Source organism: Lithobates pipiens, unplaced genomic scaffold (genome assembly GCF_037356315.1).
Source record: "Lithobates pipiens isolate NorthernLeopardFrog02 unplaced genomic scaffold, aLitPip1_a1.2 Scaffold_13, whole genome shotgun sequence".
Taxonomy (NCBI): Eukaryota; Metazoa; Chordata; class Amphibia; order Anura; family Ranidae; genus Lithobates; species Lithobates pipiens.
Window position 1 is genome coordinate 21,055,166 of NW_027507718.1, and position 20,294 is coordinate 21,075,459.

Consider the following 20,294-nt stretch of genomic DNA (forward strand, 5'->3'; position numbering starts at 1 on the left):
TTTTCTATTGAAATATCGTACACCGTCATTCATCTAAAAAGTGAATAAAGCTACTGTACCATGACTAACTACCATATGTGATAAGGTCATGTTCATGTGACACTGTCATTTACAACTGTTCAATGCTTTACAAAATCTTACCTTTAACACGAGTGACTTTATTGACAGTTCAACCTTCTGTGGCTCCCCATTTGATTGGCTACTTTGGAAAAAAAGATCACATGGTTGCAGGACCTGTGAAAAACAATGTCTTTATGAATATCTACATGCACTTGTGATGTGTTCAAATTTACCTTCTACATAGGAAGCTAAAATGTATTAGCTGTAGAAGGTTCTGTTTATCACACGCACATATGATCCACGGATTAAAAAATTCAGAATTTAAAAAAGTAGACCATTTCACTTCAAATATGAAAATCACATAATTAGACATGAACATTTTAACATGGACAGATGCTAAGGAAAAGGGTTTATAATTTAAAGTGGTATTAAACCCAAAGGCAAACACTTAAAGGATTACTAAACCCAGGACAATGCATTCACTATATATGGTCTCCCACACTACGCAGAACATGGAAGTGCAACTATTTTAGTAAATATAAACTGCTAAATAACATTTCTCATCATCAGTATATAGCAGTCTTATGACTTCTATCAGTGTCTGGTTAAAACTTGTAGGAGGATTTTTCCTTCCCCTCTGACTGTTCATATATAAAGCTGCATGACCCCTGACCCTCTATCTGGACAGTGCTGATTGGCCCTGTGCTGATCACATGCACTCTCCCAAAAAAAAAAAAAAAAAACTCTCTAGCAATATGCACCAAATAGAGCATGCACAGAGTGACTCCTAGGGCTGTGTACTATCAGCAGATGTATAGGGGACCATGGAAGAAGGGGTGCATCAGAAAAGACAGGATCAAACAACCTTTTTAAACAATGTGGAGGATTAACCCTTTAAGTTCCACAGTGAGTATAATAAGCATGCTTTACTACGTATACAGACAGATTTTATTGTTGAAGGTTTAGTAACACTCGAATATATTGCAGCTTACCAATTCTTAAATGTGGTGGCTGCGTTCATTTTTTTTTAGGCTTTCTTTCCTTTATTTTCACCTGATGATCCAGCCAGTATTGCTGTTTTTCAACAGAACAAGCTGTCCTGCAGATGTAGCAAGTACAGGGTTGAATTTTTTTTTACCACTGACAGAAATGCTTACAAGGATCAGCTTTTATTTATGAAAAACCTTTATCCCAAACTGTTTGCCATTAATGCTTATAAAGTATTAGCTGGAGTTTGGCTTCAGTTTTTTGGAGTATTGAAATCTGCTAGTACATCTAACACTCCCCTCCCCCTAGACGGACAAGGCTGCTATCCAAAAGTGCCCCTTGTGCATCTTCAACCAGAGTGCGGGCACTCTGATACAGGAGGTGTATTACTGGCCAGATCACAAGGTGGAAACAGCCACCACATCTAGTGATTGGCAAGTTGCAATATATTACATTTTTGGTTTCAGGTTTAATATCACTTTCCAGATTCCATATTCCAGACAAACACAGGTATGTTACTACTAGGGATAAGATTCAGATTTCGATCAAACATAAGTGCTGGTGAACTAAAAATGCCATATATTGACCATACAAGAAGATTTGTCACATAACCTAGATCATCTGTCAAATTCCACAAAGTAAGTGGAACTAATTCTGTAAAAACTTAACTCAACTTAGTAATTACAGGTATGGCTATGTACCTGGAAATTTCTCCACAATTAACCGGTTACCAAAATAGGAGCTAAAAAGTTATGTATGCAGAACCCAATGCCCAATGGCAACTTCCAATTCAGTGAGGTCTGGCTAGGGCACCCCAAAGCTAGGCTGAGGATAGCCACCCTGGAGAGCTGCAATCAAAAAGACCAACTCTAACAGCAGAGAAGTCTTAATTTAAGGGAAAAAAATTGTTAAGGAAAAAATGGTGCTGGCAATAATAGGTTAGTCTTCTACACAAAGAAAAAAACAGGAGACTAAAGATCGCCAAAGAAGGTCACCAAAAAACACTGTAGTAGATGCAAAAAACAAATTTTATTAATTACAAAAATTTTCAACTACTTTAATTAATCAAAAACCGGGGAAAGGGGGTTTACATATGTGTAGGCTCTGAAGAAACCCACGGCTATTTGTTGGGGAAACGCACGCTGTTTGCATGGAGTCTGAACAACAGATGGTTCGCATCTTCACTGGAGGATGATACGCCAACTCGTAAAGACTCAGCTTTACGGCACGAAAATGTCTCCCTTGTTTGCAAACAGGCATCTGGCGTTACGAACAGCACAGGAAGCAGCTTTCGTTTTTGAAGCGTCTAGGGGTAGAAGAATGTGTCTGAAGGACGGACGTCTGACACAGTGAAGGTGGTGAGAGTATCAATTTTCCTCCAGCCATTTTTTCATATTGAAAATATTTTCTCTAAGTACTCCCCCGATCACGAACTGTTCACATATTAGTGGTGATGCCATTTACCTATGTGCACCTTATTTAATGAACAGGAATACTTTATAACAAGCTGTTATTCGATTATCTCCTCCTGCTTGACCATCAACTAGCGTTGTATATCTAAACATCATACTAGTAAAGACTCCGCTGAAACGAGGATGCACTCACTCCTATGATTAGGACTCAATCATCTATTCACCCACCCAGTACACCAGGTGTATGACCTTCACTGATTGATTGGATTTACTGGGAATTGCTCCTTTGGATATTACATTATCAATTCAGTATTAGACGTCTGTTTATGGTGACTGTGGTATGAATGGGGTATGTGTAGCCGCGCCTTTTTTGTTTTTAATATTATTTTGACAACGTTGTCATATTTTTAATGAGTGTTTTTTACACATATGTAAACCCCCTTTCCCCGGTTTTTCATTAAAGTAGTTGGTAATTTTTGTCAGGGATGAGCTTCAATCTATATATGTTGTCAGGGATGAGCTTTAATCTATATGTTGTCAGGGATGAGCTTCAATCTATATATGTTGTCAGTTAAAGTGGTAGTAAACTGTTGGGTGTTTTTTTTTTTTTTTAAACCTGAAAGGCAATGTCATAATGTGCTAGTATGCATCACATACTAGCACATTATGTGAAACTTCCCTAAAAACAAAGCCTTCCAGTGGCACATTGTCAATGCTGATGGAGCTCCCATCTTCACTTCTGGGTTCAGGTACCCCAGCTTTGTGAGTGGCCAGAGCTGCTATGGCATCATAGGCCCGGGTGGCCGTTCCTTCAGAGTGTATGTGTCAGTGATGTCACCGGCTGCATCTACAGTAAATATCTCCTAAATGGCATGTTTAGGAGATATTTACAGTACCTAAAGGTAAGGCTTACCATTAAAATTCATGCATGGGAGTTTACTCCCACTTTAAAGCAACCTGACAAGTCAAAGTGAAACTTTAGCCTAAGGAAATAAAATTGGCAGACAGGCAGAATTTTTAGCAAAAAATACATGCTTTGTCCCTTCTGCATTAAAGCTACCTACCTACTTGTCTGCTCTTGCACAGTGAACCACACACACACAGCTCAGAGTTCAAATTCGACAATGCCGAATCTGACTGAACTCTCACGTATGCGCAGGAGTCGCATCATTCCCACCCAGCAAATGACAGTGGCCGGCGATCGAGACCCAGAAGCTGGCTGCCCAAAGATGTCATCGGGCGGGGGGGCGTCTTGGGGACGCCGCAATGCTGGAGCTGAGGTGAGTATTGTTCAGATTTAAAACAAGTTTTAAAAAATAAATAAATAAATGTATTCATTCTTATTTGACCCCTTATTAACTCTTAGTTTATCCTAACCAGCCCTAATTAACTCATCATTCCCCTTCTAACCTTAACTATTATTTATGTGCTTTTTTATTTCTTTTGTTCAAATGATTAATATTTAAATGTTTGTTTTTATTCAAAGTTGCATTGAAGAAAAAAGCGCAGCATTTGCAAACAAAAGCCTTGTTTCTCTAAAACAAAAAAACAAAACAATATATGTATTCCTTTATTATCTAATGCCCTGTTCACAGTTGAGCGTTTTTCAGCTCGAAGCTCAACACTCAACAAACAAGATCCCATTCATTTCAATGACTCCTGTTCAAATTTAAGCGTAGTAAATCCGTCGGATTTTGTCTGACGGATTTTGTCCGAAACTGTTGCATACACACAGTCGGATAAAGTTGTCAGAAAATCCGATCGTACTTAACGTGATGACGTTATTTCATTAGGACGGGACTACGTTCAGGCTAGTAGCCAATAGCTTTGGTCTAGGAATTTGATCTGAGCATGCGTGGCACTTTGTCCAATCAGAATTCTCTACACATGATCGGACAAAGTTGTCGGAAAATTTTATAGCCCAGCTGGAAAACTTGGTCCGTCGGATACTCCGATGGAAACATTCCGATGGGGCTCACACACTGTCGGATTATCCGACCACATGGTCCTATCGGACATTGTCCATCGGAATGTCCGACCGTGTGTACAAGGGCTTAGGCTTCATGTACACCGAACGTTGTTTAACCTCTCATGCACAGCTAGAATCCGACATTTAAAAAAGTTTGTTTAGCCGTGTTTACATGCCACATTTTTTTTCCTGTTAAAATGAAAACCGTCTGTAAACGAAGCACTGCTAAATGCAAATTACTGTGTTTATAAGTAGTTACAGGCATTTGGCAACTCAAATGCCTCTTAACATTGGTCCTAAACGCATTTGTTTGCGTTACAAAAGATGCTTCTAAACTCAACTGCCTAGAAACGACTGTAAACGACCCTGTGTACATGTACTGATAAGATAACAGAGGAGAGTTCAGGAGCAGCTGAAAAAAATGGCAAACTACTCCTAAACGTCCGTTTACCAGCAGCAGTGTACATGAGGCCTTAGGGTCAGTTCACACTGGGGCAACACGACTTACAGCACGACTTTGCAAGGCGACTTGGAGGCAACTTCAAAGCGACTTTGAGCGACTTACAACACGACTTCAAGTCGCCGCCAGGCGACTTTGGCTGTGGCCAATCATAGAATAATCAGCTCTCTGGGAGGCAGGGGTTTGCCTGGGTAAACTAATTTATTTTCCTGTAAAGTCGCTTCAATATAGATGGAGATCCGTCTTGGAGTCGACTTCCATTGAATTCTATGGGTACAAGTCGCCTAGAAATCACCTTGTACACCAAGTAGTACAGGAAACTTTTCTGAAGTCGGAGCGACTTCAGTAGTGTACATTAAGACGGCTCTCATTCACTTCAATGGAATTTCTGATGTCAAGCGACTTGGGAGGACTTGAGGGCTGACAAGTCGGATCCCAAGTTGCGGTAGTAAGCGAGCCTTAGGGATTTTAGGCAACATGTTCCTACCAAAATTCACAAACTTTGCAGAACTTCTGCAGCCATTGCCAAGTCAAATAATTGTGTCACACTCACCCGATTCTCAATGCTGAAGAACACTGTATATGATTGTGGAGTCCAGCCAAAAGAATATAATTTTTATAAAGATATAAATTACAGGAGGGAATTCTTATTTTTCTTAGAGAAATAACCTGATAGCCATGCCATTTTGGGTTGATATAACATGTCAACTCTCTTTTATATCAAAATGCTAAATTATAAGGGACTAACTGCATAATAGCTGAAAAAAAAATCATCTCACCGTAGTTATCTTCCCCGTTCTATTTTCTGGCAGAAAGGGACAGGCCTTCATGTGAAGATTTCTTACTGCAGCTGACATATGCTGCTGTTCAGGGCTGTTTTTTATGGACAGCTCACACTGCATTGTAAGTACTAGTGCCGGGGCATCTGCTCTTGACAAATCAGCCACAAACACAAATTCTGGATTCTTAACTACTACATTCATTTCCATTCTAGAAACCTGTTGTGCAGGGGCTGAAAGTTAAAACAGAGAGAAAGTCCGTTATAATTTTAGTATTTGCTTTTGAATGTTATGTCTCATTAACAGAAGGAATATATACTCAACCTGCTTCTTTAATGTCTGTTAAAGTCTGCTTGCTGCTCTTCAATGCAGCAGAACTTTGCTCATAGCCTTTAAGAAATACATCTGCCACGGTGAGCAGAAACTCCATGCTGGCACACAGATAAATGTCATAAACACTCACATCCATGACTGTGCCTTCTCTGCCTTGTTTATAGGAGACATCTACCATGACACTTTTCTCCTGGCCAGGTTTCATTTCCAGCATTCTAAAACAGATACAAGCAATGTTTATAGCATACCTGCCTTTAGTTATTAGGTAACTTACATTTTATATGATTAAAAAAAGGTGTTGCTATCTTTATTTCTGAGCTAGATGGACACGGTAGCGAGAGCATACAATATGTCAAATAAGAGAGATTTTATGGTAAAGCGATATTAGCCCAAAACCAAAAATGTAATATATCGCAGCTTACCACTCAGATGTGGTGGCTGCTTTACTTTTCTTTTTTAGGCTTTTTTTTGTATTAGAGTGCCTACATTCTGGATGAAGGAACAAGAGGGCACCTTTGGACAGTAGTATCGTCAGTCTGAGGGGGAGGCAGTGTTAGATGTACTAGGAGATTTAGCTACACTAACAAATTAAAGCCAAACTCCAGTTTGCACTTTATAAGCAGTTAGAGCAGTTTCCTTTTGGGATAAAGGTTTTACATAAATAAAAGCTGATTTTTGTAAGCACCCCAGTCAGTGGTAAATGGTTTTTCTCATCTTCCACCAGTAAAGTCAAAGTAAAAGTCCCTAAAATACCGCACTTCATTTCCCCAAAGTTTCTGCAGCATAAGTGAGACTTCTGTGAAAAGATAAACCAATCATCACTGTCACATTCAAATCCAGGGCTTACCAGAACGTTGGACCTTAGAGTATAGTACAATACAGGGTTTATTAATGTTTCACAGTCCCCGCATCCACTTTCGGTACCATGGTGAAGAGAAAACATTCCAGTAGTATAGCTAATCCAGGGTTGTTTTATTTAAAAACACATGTAAAACTCTTATGTATTCAAATATGCTGCTACCTATGTAACTCAAGGCACAAGTGATGGCATAAGTGTCCAGAAGCTCCTTTCTATGTGCTTCGTCACAATAGGACATTCTTAGGGACTGGAAGCAGATACAGTTATCCATTCTAAAATCCTGTATGAGGATTGTACCATACTCATTCCTATATTTACCTCTGTAGGGCCAATCGGCTATAGTCACTGGCAGTAATCATTTTGTTCTGCCGGTCAGGAAGTCTAACTGCTGGTAGAACACAATTGTGCTGAGGGAGGGATTCTTCCATCAACACTAACTGTTGATGGGGAAATCAAGGGATTTCCTTTCCTTCCACTTTCCTTTCATTCTGTGTTTTTACCGCCTCCCAAACTAGGTGTAAAACTTGCCTAACAGCGTGGGTGCAGCACAATTAACCACTTCAATACCAGGCACTTAAACACCTTTCTGCCCAGACCAATTTTGAGCTTTCAGCACTGTCGCACTTTGAATGACAATTGCACGGTCATTCTACACTGTACCCAAATGAAATTTATCATTTTTTTCCCCACAAATAGAGCTTTCTTTTGGTGGTATTTGATCACCTCTACGGTTTTTATTTTTTGCTAAACAAATAAAAAAAAGGACAGAAAATTATGAAAAAATATATGTTTTTTTTTCCATCGGAGACTCTTTACCAAGATCGTAGTTGCGGAGTGTCAGACTGACACCCCGCAATAACAATCGCCGCGATGCGTGCCCCCGGGGGCGCGCAGAGGCTCGAAATCCTGAGGACGTCATAGGACGCCCCGGTCAGGATTTTGAAACCACTTTGCCGCCGTCATTTTGCTATAGGGCAGCTGGCAAGTGGTTAAAGTAGAAGTCCAGTCAAATCCTATACTTGCACCTGCTCCTACCCCCATTCTAAGCCTATTCTAACAACTCTGTAAAAGAAATAGGTCTATACTTACCTATGCTGAGGGCGCTCTGGTCCAGTCACATGATCAGCTTCCAGAGTCAGCTTTAGTGTAGGGGAGGGACAGCTGACAAGGGATGCCCCATTGTAAGCCTATAGGTGACGTCACTGTATAGGCTCTGCATCCGTTGTCAGCAATCTCTCTACTTCACTGAAGCTGACCCCTGGAGAGATGATGTGACCATACCAGAGCCCCCTCAGGGGGTGCGTGTTGACTTCCGGTATGTGAGCAGCGCTTCTTTTGTGCTCCAGACCACAATAAAACCCTTCACCCTCCTGTGCAGCCACACACAGATTTTACTCCACGGCACTCACACAGACCAGTCGGGGAACAACCCAGGAACACAACATTGGTCAAATACGGGCCAAGTTTGGACCCGTCCACCACAAAGAGGCTCGGTTGTTTTGCCCATGAGGCCAGCCAAAATGGTGCCAGAGACCTAGAGGAGAGGCCACGTCCATCTGCTGCTGCTGATCAGCCCTGGGCAGGGGGCGAGGCAGACTGGATGGATACTACAGACCCCTTGGCTATCCCGATTCCACAGGCTTCGGCTCCCAGGTAGGAGAGTTGTCACTGTCTCTTACTATCAGGGTGTATTTTGTCCTGCTAAAGGATGATGTCCATAAAATCAGGAACGGTTCACTACTGCTGAACACTGCATTAGTGTGGTTGAAAATGGTTTGACCCTGCTCATGGCGACAGTCCGGGAGATGGCGGCAAACCACAAGTCCCAGGAATCCAAGCTTGGAGATACAGAGGATAGGCTTCACCGCAATTAACAGTTTCCTGGGATTCCTGGAGGGCACGGAGGGGAAACATGCTGAGGAATTCCTACTATCCTGGCTCAAACAAACCTTTGGAGCCGAATCCTTCTCCCACCTGTTGCCTGAGTGCCCCACCGCCAGGTCGGTTTCCCAGACCCATGCTGGCCCGTTTCCTATACTTCAGGGATAAAGAAACTATTCTTGATAAAGCTTGCAATATTCCAGAATTACTCTACAACAATAATGACATAACTATTTTCCCAGATTTTTCTGCGGCTATGCAGAAACAGAGAGCAGCATTCCAGAGTGTGTAGCAACGCCTGTACGAGCATAGCCTGCCATATAGCATGCTCTAGCCAGCAAAGCTCAGAGTGGTCCATAAAGGAAAAGTGCCATTCTTTGCCTCTCCTAATGCCATGTACACACGACCAGACTTTGACAGCAAAAGGTCAGACGGAACGAATCCGCCAGACAATTCGATTGTGTGTGGGCTTCATCGGACCTTTGCTGTCTAAAAAAAAAATCAGACGGACTTTAGATTTAGAACATGTTTCAAATCTTTCCGATGGACTTGAGTCCGGTCGAAAAATCAGTTTGTCTCTATGCTAGTCCGACGGACAAAAACCGACACTAGGGCAGCTATTGGCTACTGGCTATGAACTTCCTTATTCTAGTCCGGTCGTACGTCATCACGGTCGAATCCGTCGGACTTTGGTGTGATTGTGTGTGGCCAAGTCCGTTTGTTCGGAAAGTCCATCGGAAATCCGCCAAAAAGTCAGTCAGGAAGACCATCAGACCTAGCCTGCCAAAAAGTCTGGTCGTGTGTACGCGGCATAAGGAAGCCAACAGATGGCTGGAATCACTGAGTAGTGCCTGACCAGGGAGACAGTGTGTTGAAGGAATGCTTCCCTGGTCTCCTGTTTTGAATTTCTAAAGCCCTATAATGTGCCTTACACTTGGTTATAGGCTCTTGTTTGCATCTGATGCACTGTTGACTGACCGCAATGAATAATCAAGCGGTTCACACTTTGCTCAGCTGTTCACCAAGTTATCACCTTTCCCTTTCTATCTGGCTGGATAAGGAAGGACTCCCCCACTAGGGTGACTTTGCTGGTTATTGTTTGGGGAAGAGGCCTGTAGTATGTTGGGGACTGCGGGTAGGGTGGGTATGTGTTCCTCTGTTCTGGATCACTTCTTTTAGGGTTGGGGGTTCATTATGTTTTTTACGCTGCTGATTTTCCACTTTGAATCTCTAAAGCTACCTATGCTCTGCTGATATTGCCTGTTATCCTCTTAGATGGCCGATATATGTATTGCTTTCTGCGCTCCAAGGGAGCACTCTGCCATTATCCCGCTATGGTGGGTCCCTCAATATAAATATTCCTTCTAATAACACCATCGCTTCACACACTTAAACTCTTGTCCTGGAATGTAAGAGACCTCTACTCTAGGATTAAAAGGGCGCTAGTCTTTAATTATATTCAGAAGCGTAAACCTCATGTAATTTTCCTACAGGAAACGCATCTGGTAGGCTCTAAAACTATGGCTCTTCAGAGGGCATTTGTAAAATATGCATTTCATTCAACTTACTCTAATTATGCAAGGGGAGTTTCAGTTTTGGTTACAAAATCTCTGCTATGTGCCCTGGAGGAGGTTGTAATGGAGCCCTTTGGGCAGTTTACAATAGTCATTCGCATTATAGATAATAACGCCCATACATTTGTGGCGATTTATGTGCTACCACCGTTCACAAAAGCGTCATGAGATACCATTATGGCAAAGGTGCTCCAGGTGGCAAAATTTTTTTTTATGGCAGGGGATCTAAAAGCGGTACTGTCCACAGACATGGATAGATTCCAGTCGGTCTCTAAATGAGCCACCTCCCTAGCCACATATGCAGAACAATATGATTTGGTGGAGGTGTGGTACTAGAAGAACGCTGATGCTCAAGAGTATTCGTGATTTTCTTCCTCTTACAACATTTTATACAGACTAGATATGAGTTATGTGAATAGGAAAGTGTTGCCAAGCGTGACTGATGTACAAAATCTCCCAAGGGCCATTTCGGACCACTCCCCCCTGTTATTCTCCATGTGCATGGGTCAGTCCCAAGGATATACGTTGTGGAGACTGAGCCCATTGTAGTTAAAGGAGGAGTGTTTTGCGAGGTCAACAGCCACTGATATAGCAAACTTCTGATAGAAAAATAGAGGGGAGGTTTCTGATCAGAAAATAGAGGGGAGGTTTAAAGTCACTCTCCAGGGATCTATTTCAGGGATAATTAAAAAAAAACTTAGATCTGACAGGGAATGGAAGGTTAGGGCATGTTGCTACAGATGCAGAAGTGGAATATATTACAAATCCTAACTCTACTAACCTTGGGGTTTGGCGGGATAAGGCTCGCCAACTGCACCTGGTGTTGGTGGAAAAAAAAAAGTTGCTGTACCAATCACAACGTATCTTTGAATTTGGTGATAAGAATAGCAAATTATTAGCATATCTGGCCCACTCAGAACAAGCATCAGCCTCTATTCCCCAAATTTATAATGAACGAATTCTCTGCACAGCGCAAAGTGATATTGCTGATGTTTTTGTTGAATTTCATTCAAATCTGTACACATCTCGGGTGTATTATGGGGAGGAGGAGGTTTGTCAATTTTTGGCACCAATCCCTCTCCAGGAGCTGTCCAGGGAGATAGCAGAGGATTTGGATCTTCCTTTTAATACTGACAAAATTATGACTGCAATGCTTTCTCTTAACCCAAATAAAACCCCTGGACTTGATGGATACCCAGCTGAGTGGTACGGCAGCTATAAAGAGTTTTTGGCATTAAAACTATTGGAGGTTTATAGTGACGCACTGGAGAGGGGGATGCTTCCTGATTCTTTGAGGGAGGCACTTATTGTACCGATACCTGAGCCAAGCAAGGACCATGACTTCTGCGAATCATATAGGCCTAGATCATTAACATGGAAGCAAAATTTTTTGCTAAAATCCTAGCCAAATGATTAAACAAAATGATAGCATCCGTTATTCATTCAGACCAGACATGATTCATTACAATGAGATCTACGGCTATAAATTTGTGAAGACTCTTTACAGCAGGGATATGCAATTAGCGGACCTCCAGCTGTTGCAAAACTACAAGTCCCATCATGCCTCTGCCTGTCATGCTTGTGGCTCCTAGAGTCTTGCTATGCCTCATGGGACTTGTAGTTTTGCAACAGCTGGAGGTCCGCTAATTTGCATATCCCTGCTTTACAGTATTACAATCCTAAGGACCCACCCCTGATACACGAGTTGTAGTGTCATTGGACACCCATAAGGCCTTTGACTCTATTGAATGGCCCTGTCTATGGACAGTCTTTGGACAGATGAGCTTCAGTCCCAAATTTATAGCTTGGGTAAAATTATTATATGCTAAACCACTGGCACGATTGAGGGTTAATAATACTGTTAGATACCTTTGAAGTAGCTAGGGGCACGTGGCAGGGGAGCCCATTGTCGCCCCTGTTTGCCCTGCCATTGGCGGCACAGTTGAGGAAGGATGGGGAGGTGAAAGGTTGCTGGATAAATACTAAATAAGAAAAGACCTCTTTGTATGCTGACAATATGCTTCTAAATCTGGAAGAGGCGGAAGGTTCTTTGGCTGCAGCTTTGAGTAGAATCACAAGATTTGGGGGGTACTTAGGGTTTTAAGTTAATTGGAACAAATTGTTGATCTTCCCCATCTGTCCAGAATATTCCCAGAGCCTACCTCCTGATATCCCACTGAAAATAGTTTCTCGGTTTCGGTACCTCAGGGTTGAGGTACAGCTACCATAGAACACTTATATTAAAACAATCTACATCCTCTTATGGTACGTCTGAAGGATAACTTGCAGACGTGGTCTAAGCTGCCCCTCAACCTCCTGGGCTGGATCAACATATTCATGATATACCTCCCTATGTTTATTTGTTATGGCATGTACCAACTTATGTCCCAAAAAAACTATTCACGGAAATGAACGCATCGCTATTCTCATTCCTGTGGGGTACTAAACTGCCTAGAGTATCTCTTGACACATTGTTCTGACAGGTTCAGGCCGGTGGGCTGGCTCTTTCAAACTTACAGTGCTATTACTTGGCAGCTCAGCTGACACATATCCATTGGTGTTTATTTCCCTAGATGGATATAACTTTGGTGTAGACTCAGGCTGCCCTGATGAACTTGTTTGAAGCACTTATCAATGCAATGTACAGGAATAGCCCCTACCCTTCTCAGGGGGCATACATTATTTTTTTTTTTTTTTTAAAGCACAAGTTTATTTGGAAACTTAAGGAATCAAGATAGAGACATACATCACACAACAAGGACAATCTACTATTGGAGGTTCCCCCCCGGATTATGTGTTACAGTTTAGGATCAGAACAACATATTGATAACCTAAATTCACTCCCCCTGGAATGTCCTTACAATCCATAGTACCCACGGGCACGTACCCTTTTCCCGTCCCAGACCAACACACCTCATCCTCATTAGCGGCAGGGCTCGGACTTAGTCATCCAGCACAGATTCCTGTGGGTGGTCGCTGTAGGATCCCAGGACCGTAGCAAGGTTATTCTATACATGTTTCCAAGTTTTCCAACCACCTATCCCATACTTTGTTATATTTAGCAGGGCAACCACGATGTCTATATACCTTTTTTATGTAGGGTAGCTTACTGTTAATTTCAGTGACCCACTCGCGAGTTGTCAGAGGAGCTGGTTGCATCCAGTATTTAGCCACTAACTTCCTTGCCATAAACAACGTTGAGTGTAGGAATGTTGCCAAGTATTTATCAATAGTGGTGTCTGGGAGTATACCCGGTACACACACTTTCGGGTCCAGTTGGAGGGGCGAGCCCATATGGTCATGCAAGAATGTGATTATTTGTGCCCAGTACGCCTGGAATTTAGGACACAACCATATTAAGTGGTAGAATGTACCAGCAGGGCTAGGGCACCTAGTGCACCCCGGGCTGTAGTCGGGATGAAATTTAGCTATTCTGGCAGGGGTTAGATATGATTTGTGGACTATGTACACCTGTGTAAGGCGATCAGGCAACTTAAGTGATACCTGCTTGATATTTTCCAGCATCTCGTCCCAGTCCGACCCCTCCAAAGGACCCAATTCTTCCTCCCATCTAACTTTGGCTCTTTCAGTAACATGCGCTACCGCCCGGGCCCTTAATAAGTTATACATAGTCGATATCAGTTGAGCTGGGTGGTTTCCTATTATCAGATCCATCAGGGCTAATGGCTGAATATTTGGGAGGCCTTCAGCAAACTGGAATCGGAGTGCTTGCCGCAGCTGCAGGTAACAGAACTGCATATAAGGGGGTAGCTCAAATTCTGCCTGCAGTGAGTGAAAATCTCATATTCCGAGTGGGGACATAACTTGATGTAAGTAAATAATGCCCCTAGAGGCCCATACATCCACATCCGGGATTCAAATCAGTTCCTGCAACAAGATTGCACCAAAGGGGAGTATGCAAGTGGTGGAAATCGGCACCTATCAACCTGAGTGCCAATCTCCAAACACTTCGGTGGTGGGACAGTAACTGGGCCTGAGTGTCACCCACCCTACCCCCTCTAAGGAGCAATTGAATGGGGGTATGTGTATGAAGAACATCTCATCCTACCTACTAACGCCTGATAGGGGGGCGTACATTCTTAAACTTTTATAGGATCTTTCATATCTGTAATAGGATGGGGGGCAGTCCTCAGACTTCTTCTCCTAATGTTCCTTATGCCACGTACACATGACTGCACTTTCCGGCAGGCTAGGTCCGACGGTCTTCCCGACGGACTTTCGTTGGCGCGCCGATGTTCTTTCTGAACAAACGTACTTGGCCACACACGAACGGACTAAGTCCATTCAAAAGTCTGTTCGTTTTGAACGTGATGATGTAAGATGGGACTAAAAAAGGAAGTTCAATAGCCAGCAGCCAATAGCTTCCCTTGCGTCGTATTTGGTCCGTCGGACCAGGATACAGACGAATGGTTTTCCCGATAGGAATTGAGTCCATTGGGTAGATTTTAAACATGTTCTCTTTCTAGGTCCATCAAATTTTTTTTAACGAAAAACGATCGGATTAGCCCACACACGATCGGATTGTCTGACGGACTGATTCCATCGTAACTAGTCCGCCAGAAAGTCCGGTCGTGGTACAACCCCCAGCTAAAAGATACGTAAAATCCCTGATGGGGCGTGTTGAGCTCGGCATGGTATTAAATATGCTTACTAATTGTTTACAAACCAAAACTTTTAGAACCTTCAGGGATCTTCAAATTGAATACAAGTTGAATATAAGTTCCTATTTTAACCGGTATCTGCAACTACGCCACGCTGTAGCAGCCTAGTTTGGTGTTCAGGAGGTCCAGCTCTCCCATTCTGGGCTGGAGAAATTGCTATTAGAGGATGATCATTCAAAACTTATCTCTAGATATTATTTTTCCCTATTGACCTCTTTCTCCCCTGGGATGGAGAGGGTGGAGGCTCAGTGGAGATCTGATATCCCAATCCCTTACAGAGGATTCTTGGTCTGAGGTCACCAAATCACTGTTACCGTCTGTGATTTCTGTAACGATATCACGTACTGGACACACGACAAGCTGTAGCTAGTGGCCATGTTGTTTGAGAACCTTAGGGCAGCCATGACAGCTTGACTAAAAGTTATGTTCAGGAATTCATAGGTGTATCCTGCAAAAGGAGCCGTTATCTCAACAGAGAAAGCAGAACCAGGCTAGGTCTGAAAAAACAGCTAATGTTGACCTGGTAGGATGCCCAGGCCTATCGTAAAACTGTCACACTCTCAATTCAAAGAACCAGCAGATACCGGTCGTAAATACTTTAGTGCACATAAAGCTTAAACAGTGGAATAAGTATGAAATTTCAGCATGTATCTTAACTTCCAAAGTAATAATAGTACAGCCATAATATGAACATATTTAGTTTCCTCAGATAATTTGTAACATTTCAAGTCCAGACACCCCTATGTCAGGTCATATGGGAAACCACTGGTACCCCATATTCCGCTTAGGTAAACTAGACATTGGCATGTTTATATCCGTTTTGAAGGAAATATCACGCTGAACAATAATATGGATATTTGCAGTCTGTAAACACTATAGATGCAGAGATATGAATATGTATCACAAAGTGTACCTGGGACATGGTCATGAGTGTAGACACCTTCCAGCAACCAACCCCTAAACAAGATGACCAGATGATTGGTCACTGGTCGCTGTCAAAACCCCTTTTATCTGACAGAAAAGAGGTGAAGCCAAGACAATGGTCAGTTCTCCATTTACCATCCAAGCAGGAATATTTGCCAAGTTGAGAACCCATTACCCAGCTCATCGATCGAACTCTGATCAACCCTTGGATATTAATTGCAAGTATTATTTTTCCCCGATTCTACCTCATTTCTTGGGGGCTGTATATTGTCGTTATCTCTTTGAAACATCTTTTTTTTGTAAATGTTTTATTTGCACCAACTTTGACCTTTTAATAAACCCTTATATTGAAAAGTGTTAACCTTGTCTAAAGCTCTTAATGCAAGCTATAAATGAACCTGCGTCTTAAAGAGCACTACTGTTGTAGAGTAAGGCCTCTGAGCAGAGCTGTCTGTGGTGGCAATGTGTGTTGCAGATGCTTATTCTAAAATTATAATTGGTATTGCTAAAATCACGAGTCTCCCTCGGCTCCGTCTAAATGGTGGTGGTGGCAGTTAAAGGGTTAATTGTGTAATTAGCCCCGTGACAATCGTTTTCAGGCTGCTGGCACCTAGATTGTGGTTCCACAAGCTGTAAAATCTTTGTGCTGGGCGCAGCTGAGAGTGGCATTGTCACGTAAGTGACAGCGTGATGCGAGGTTGGCCGGTCCTTCGTTGCGAGTTAGTGAGGTATCGGACACCCGCGTTTGTCACAATTTCGGCCAGAGATAAAATTATCCAGTTTAATTATCTCCACCATGTGTATTATACACCCGTACGTCTTCACAAGATGGGCAGGGTGGAAACACCAGAATGCCCTAGGTGGGCTGAGGTAGGGGATTTTGTTCATATGGTACGGCTCTGCCCTCAGGCAATCACAAAATACTTATAGGAAAAATTAGCCCTCCCAAATATCTGTGCTATTGCCAGGTGCTTATTGGGTGACTTTGGGGAAGAAGAATTTTTCCGCTTCTAAAAAAACTTTAAGGATAGTTTTTTTTTTCTCCTTTCTAGGGTGAAACTGGTTAATGGAGCTCTATCGAAATATAAACTAACCTACAACTTCAGGGGTTGCCCTAAAGTTTAACAAAATATGGCTGGTTGGATTAAATCGGTGTCCGGAGATATAGAGGTGTAAATGCAGTAAAGATGGGACCCTGAATGGTTTATATAGTAATCAGAAAAATAAATACTTATGTATGGCAAAGGTATTTTGTTCATTAATATGCTTTCAAAAAGGTGGATTACTTAATGTTGAGTTTAGATTGTTCTCTTATGTTTCCTATTACACATTCAGGGGTACTCCCCTGGTAATACAGGAGGCTGGAATTAACCACTTCCGGACTGGCTCACACTGATTTACATCGGCACTTTGAAGAGGGATATCGTTGTTATGACAGCAGCTAGCTGCCATAACCACAGTATCCTCTTCAGTGAGCAGTCTGGTTTCTGATAAAAGTGGTCATTGCGGCTGATTCACCGCAATATCACTTTTATCGACGGCAGGTGAGGGGCCCCCTCCCCCACCTCGCTTTCCGGTGCCCTCTGCTACTTACTGGAGCCGTCGGTAGCGATCAGGTCCTCTCTCTGGCTTGGTATGGAGACGAGTGAGGGGGAAGATGGCCCCACCCGTCTCCATACCATTGCAGGGTGAAAGCGATGTCAAAATCTCACTTCCGCCCATAGCTCTTAAAGAGACATCTTTTTATTTTATAGCATTTTTTTTGACCCCAGATCTCATATTTAAGAGGTCCTTGTAATAGGAATAAATGTGACAAAATAAATAAGAAGAAAAAAATATTTTTTTAAACGCGCCCCGTCCCGCCGAACTCGAGTGCAGACGCGAACGCATACGTGAGCAGCGATGCAAATGAAAACAGTGTTCAAACCACACATGAGGTATCGCCGCAATCAGTAGAGCAAGAGCAATAATTCTAGACCTAGACCCCCTCTAACTCAAAACATGTTACCTGTAGAATTTTTTTAAATGCCGCCTATGTAGATTTTTAAGGGTAAAAGTTTGTCGTTATCCAATGAACGAGCGCAACTTTGAAGCGTGACATGTTAGGTATCAATTTACTCGGCGTAACATTATATTTCACAATAAAAAAAAAAAAATGGGCTAACTTTACTGTGGTCTTATTTATAAATTCAAAAAAAGTGTATTTTTTCCCAAAAAAGTGTGTTTGTAAGACCGCTGTGCAAATACGGTGTGACAAAGTATTGCAACAACTGCCATTTTATTCTCTAGGATGTTAGAACAAATATATATATAATTTTTGGGGGTTCCAAGTAATTTTCTAGCAAAAAAAACAAACAGTTTTTAACTTGTAAACACCAAATCTCAGAAAGAGGCTCTGTCCTTAAAGAGGGATTTCACTGTAAAAAAAGAAATTAAAAAAATATTAAAAGCCAGGAGCTACAAATACTGCAACTTCTGACTTAAAGCGGGAGTCCACCGGGACTCCGCGTTTTTTTTTTTTTTTTTAAAAAGCCAGCAGCTACAAATACTGCAGCTGCTGACTTTTAAAATAGTGACACTTACCTGTCCAGCGCGCCCGCGATGTCGGCACCCGAAGCCGATCTCTAGGTCGCCTGTCGGGTCCTGCCGCCGCCATCTTGGGTATGGGAATCAGGAAATGGAGCCTTTCGGCTTCATTTCCCGGTTCCCTACTGCGCATGCGCGAATCGCGCTGCGCAATAAGGACGCTCCCCGCTGCCTCTGGGATCTGTGTTTCCCAGCAGGCAGCGGGGCACTTGCGGGAAGGGGCGGGCACTTGCGGAAAGGGGCGTAAGTTACGCCCCTTTCCGCAGAGAGCTATCCCGGAAGTGGGTGCAGTTACCTGGATTATCCAGGTAACTGCACCCCCCTCCCCCCTGAAAGGTGCCGATTGTGGCACCGGAGGGGGGGAGGGTTCCGATGAGCGGAAGGTCCACTTTAGGGTGGACCTCCGCTTTAATAAATGGGCACTCACCTGTCCCAGGATCCAGCGTTGTCGGCAGCCGAGGCCAATCGGACGCTCGGCTCTCGGCTGCTGCCGCCGCCATTCTCGATGAGGGAATCAGGAAGTGAAGCATTGCGGCTTCACTTCTCATTTCCCTACTGCGCATGCGCGAGTCGCGCAGCGCAATAGGAATGGTCCTCGCTATCTCGGGGACCCGTGGGAGACTATGCCCGAAAGTGGGTGCAAATACCTGTCAGGTATCTGGACCGCCCTCCCCCCTGAAAGGTGCCAACTGTGACACCGGAGGGTTCCAATGAGCGGAAGTTCCACTTTAGGGTGGAACCCCGCTTTAAGTGGTTTAAACATAGCTGAATATACAAGTTGCTAGTAATGTACGTAATGATGCATAGAATCTAATCCTTTGGAATCTGTATGCTACTGTTTCTTTATTTTTGGATGTCATCCTCTGTAACAGAAGTGCCTTGGATATTGTACTTTTTATTTGAAATACAAATAATTTAACTAAAAAAAGGGTAAAGTAAAAAATAAAAAAAAGCTCTTCTGTTTAAGTTACGTTTGTACACTCCAGATAACTGTTTTTTGTGATGCTTTTCTAGATACAAATTTATTCAAACAAACAAGAGTTATGGCCCTTTACAGAGCAAAGACTCTTTACACAGCTTTATCATTTTTATCCCAATAAAAAAACTAACATGTTGCCCCATCTGCATCATGACTGGTAAGTGAAATTGTAGATTCTATTTAGCCTAGAATGTCACAAAGGCTACAGTGGAACAAGAAATATTAAGACACCCAAACATTGTACATTAACATCTGATTGGTACAAATGTTGCACAGTACCGTGGAGTTGCTTTCTGGATGGCTTGTCTCTTGTCATCCAACATGCAATTTTTGAGTTTAACAGCAGCACTCATTGACCCATCAGATGACATTTTCAAAGCAGCTGAAATCAAACCCAGTGTGAACTCAGCAAGTTTCAGAGTGCCGTCTCTTTCAATGGCCTTCATCTATGAAAAATGTAAAAAGATAGTTTATGTCACAATGAAAAAACCTTGTGCAGCTTATAAATGTTTACACAGTTTTGCCAACAGAGGTTTACCAGAGGGGAGTTTGGACTGGAGCTGTATAAATTCAAGGAGAGCGAGTCAAACTGAAAATCCACCTTCAGTGTTGTCCTAACTTTAGTAGGCGTGTATGTTTCAACCACAGCTGCTGTTACCACAGTTGTGCCTATGAGAAATGACAAAACGCAAATTGGTACAGAGTTCCCGCTATTGACTGACCATTACACGCTATTTAAAATAATAAAACGTTTAAAAATGTGTTAGGTAAATTAGCAAGTAATTCTACAGCTGCCTATAGATGGATTT

General features: G+C 42.6%; 1 protein-coding gene across 2 annotated transcripts in view; it reads right to left on the reverse strand.

The window, feature by feature from the left end:
* Positions 1-20,294, reverse strand: part of VPS13A (vacuolar protein sorting 13 homolog A) — a 327,166-nt gene that overhangs the window by 172,426 nt on the left and 134,446 nt on the right. For both annotated transcript variants that reach the window (XM_077474893.1, XM_077474892.1), the window contains exons 36-40: positions 20,024-20,154; positions 19,765-19,931; positions 5,992-6,215; positions 5,668-5,900; positions 142-234 (exon numbers count right to left, since the gene is read on the reverse strand). In XM_077474893.1, the coding sequence (XP_077331019.1) occupies positions 142-234; positions 5,668-5,900; positions 5,992-6,215; positions 19,765-19,931; positions 20,024-20,154 (848 nt within the window). The remainder of the gene's footprint in view (positions 1-141; positions 235-5,667; positions 5,901-5,991; positions 6,216-19,764; positions 19,932-20,023; positions 20,155-20,294) is intronic.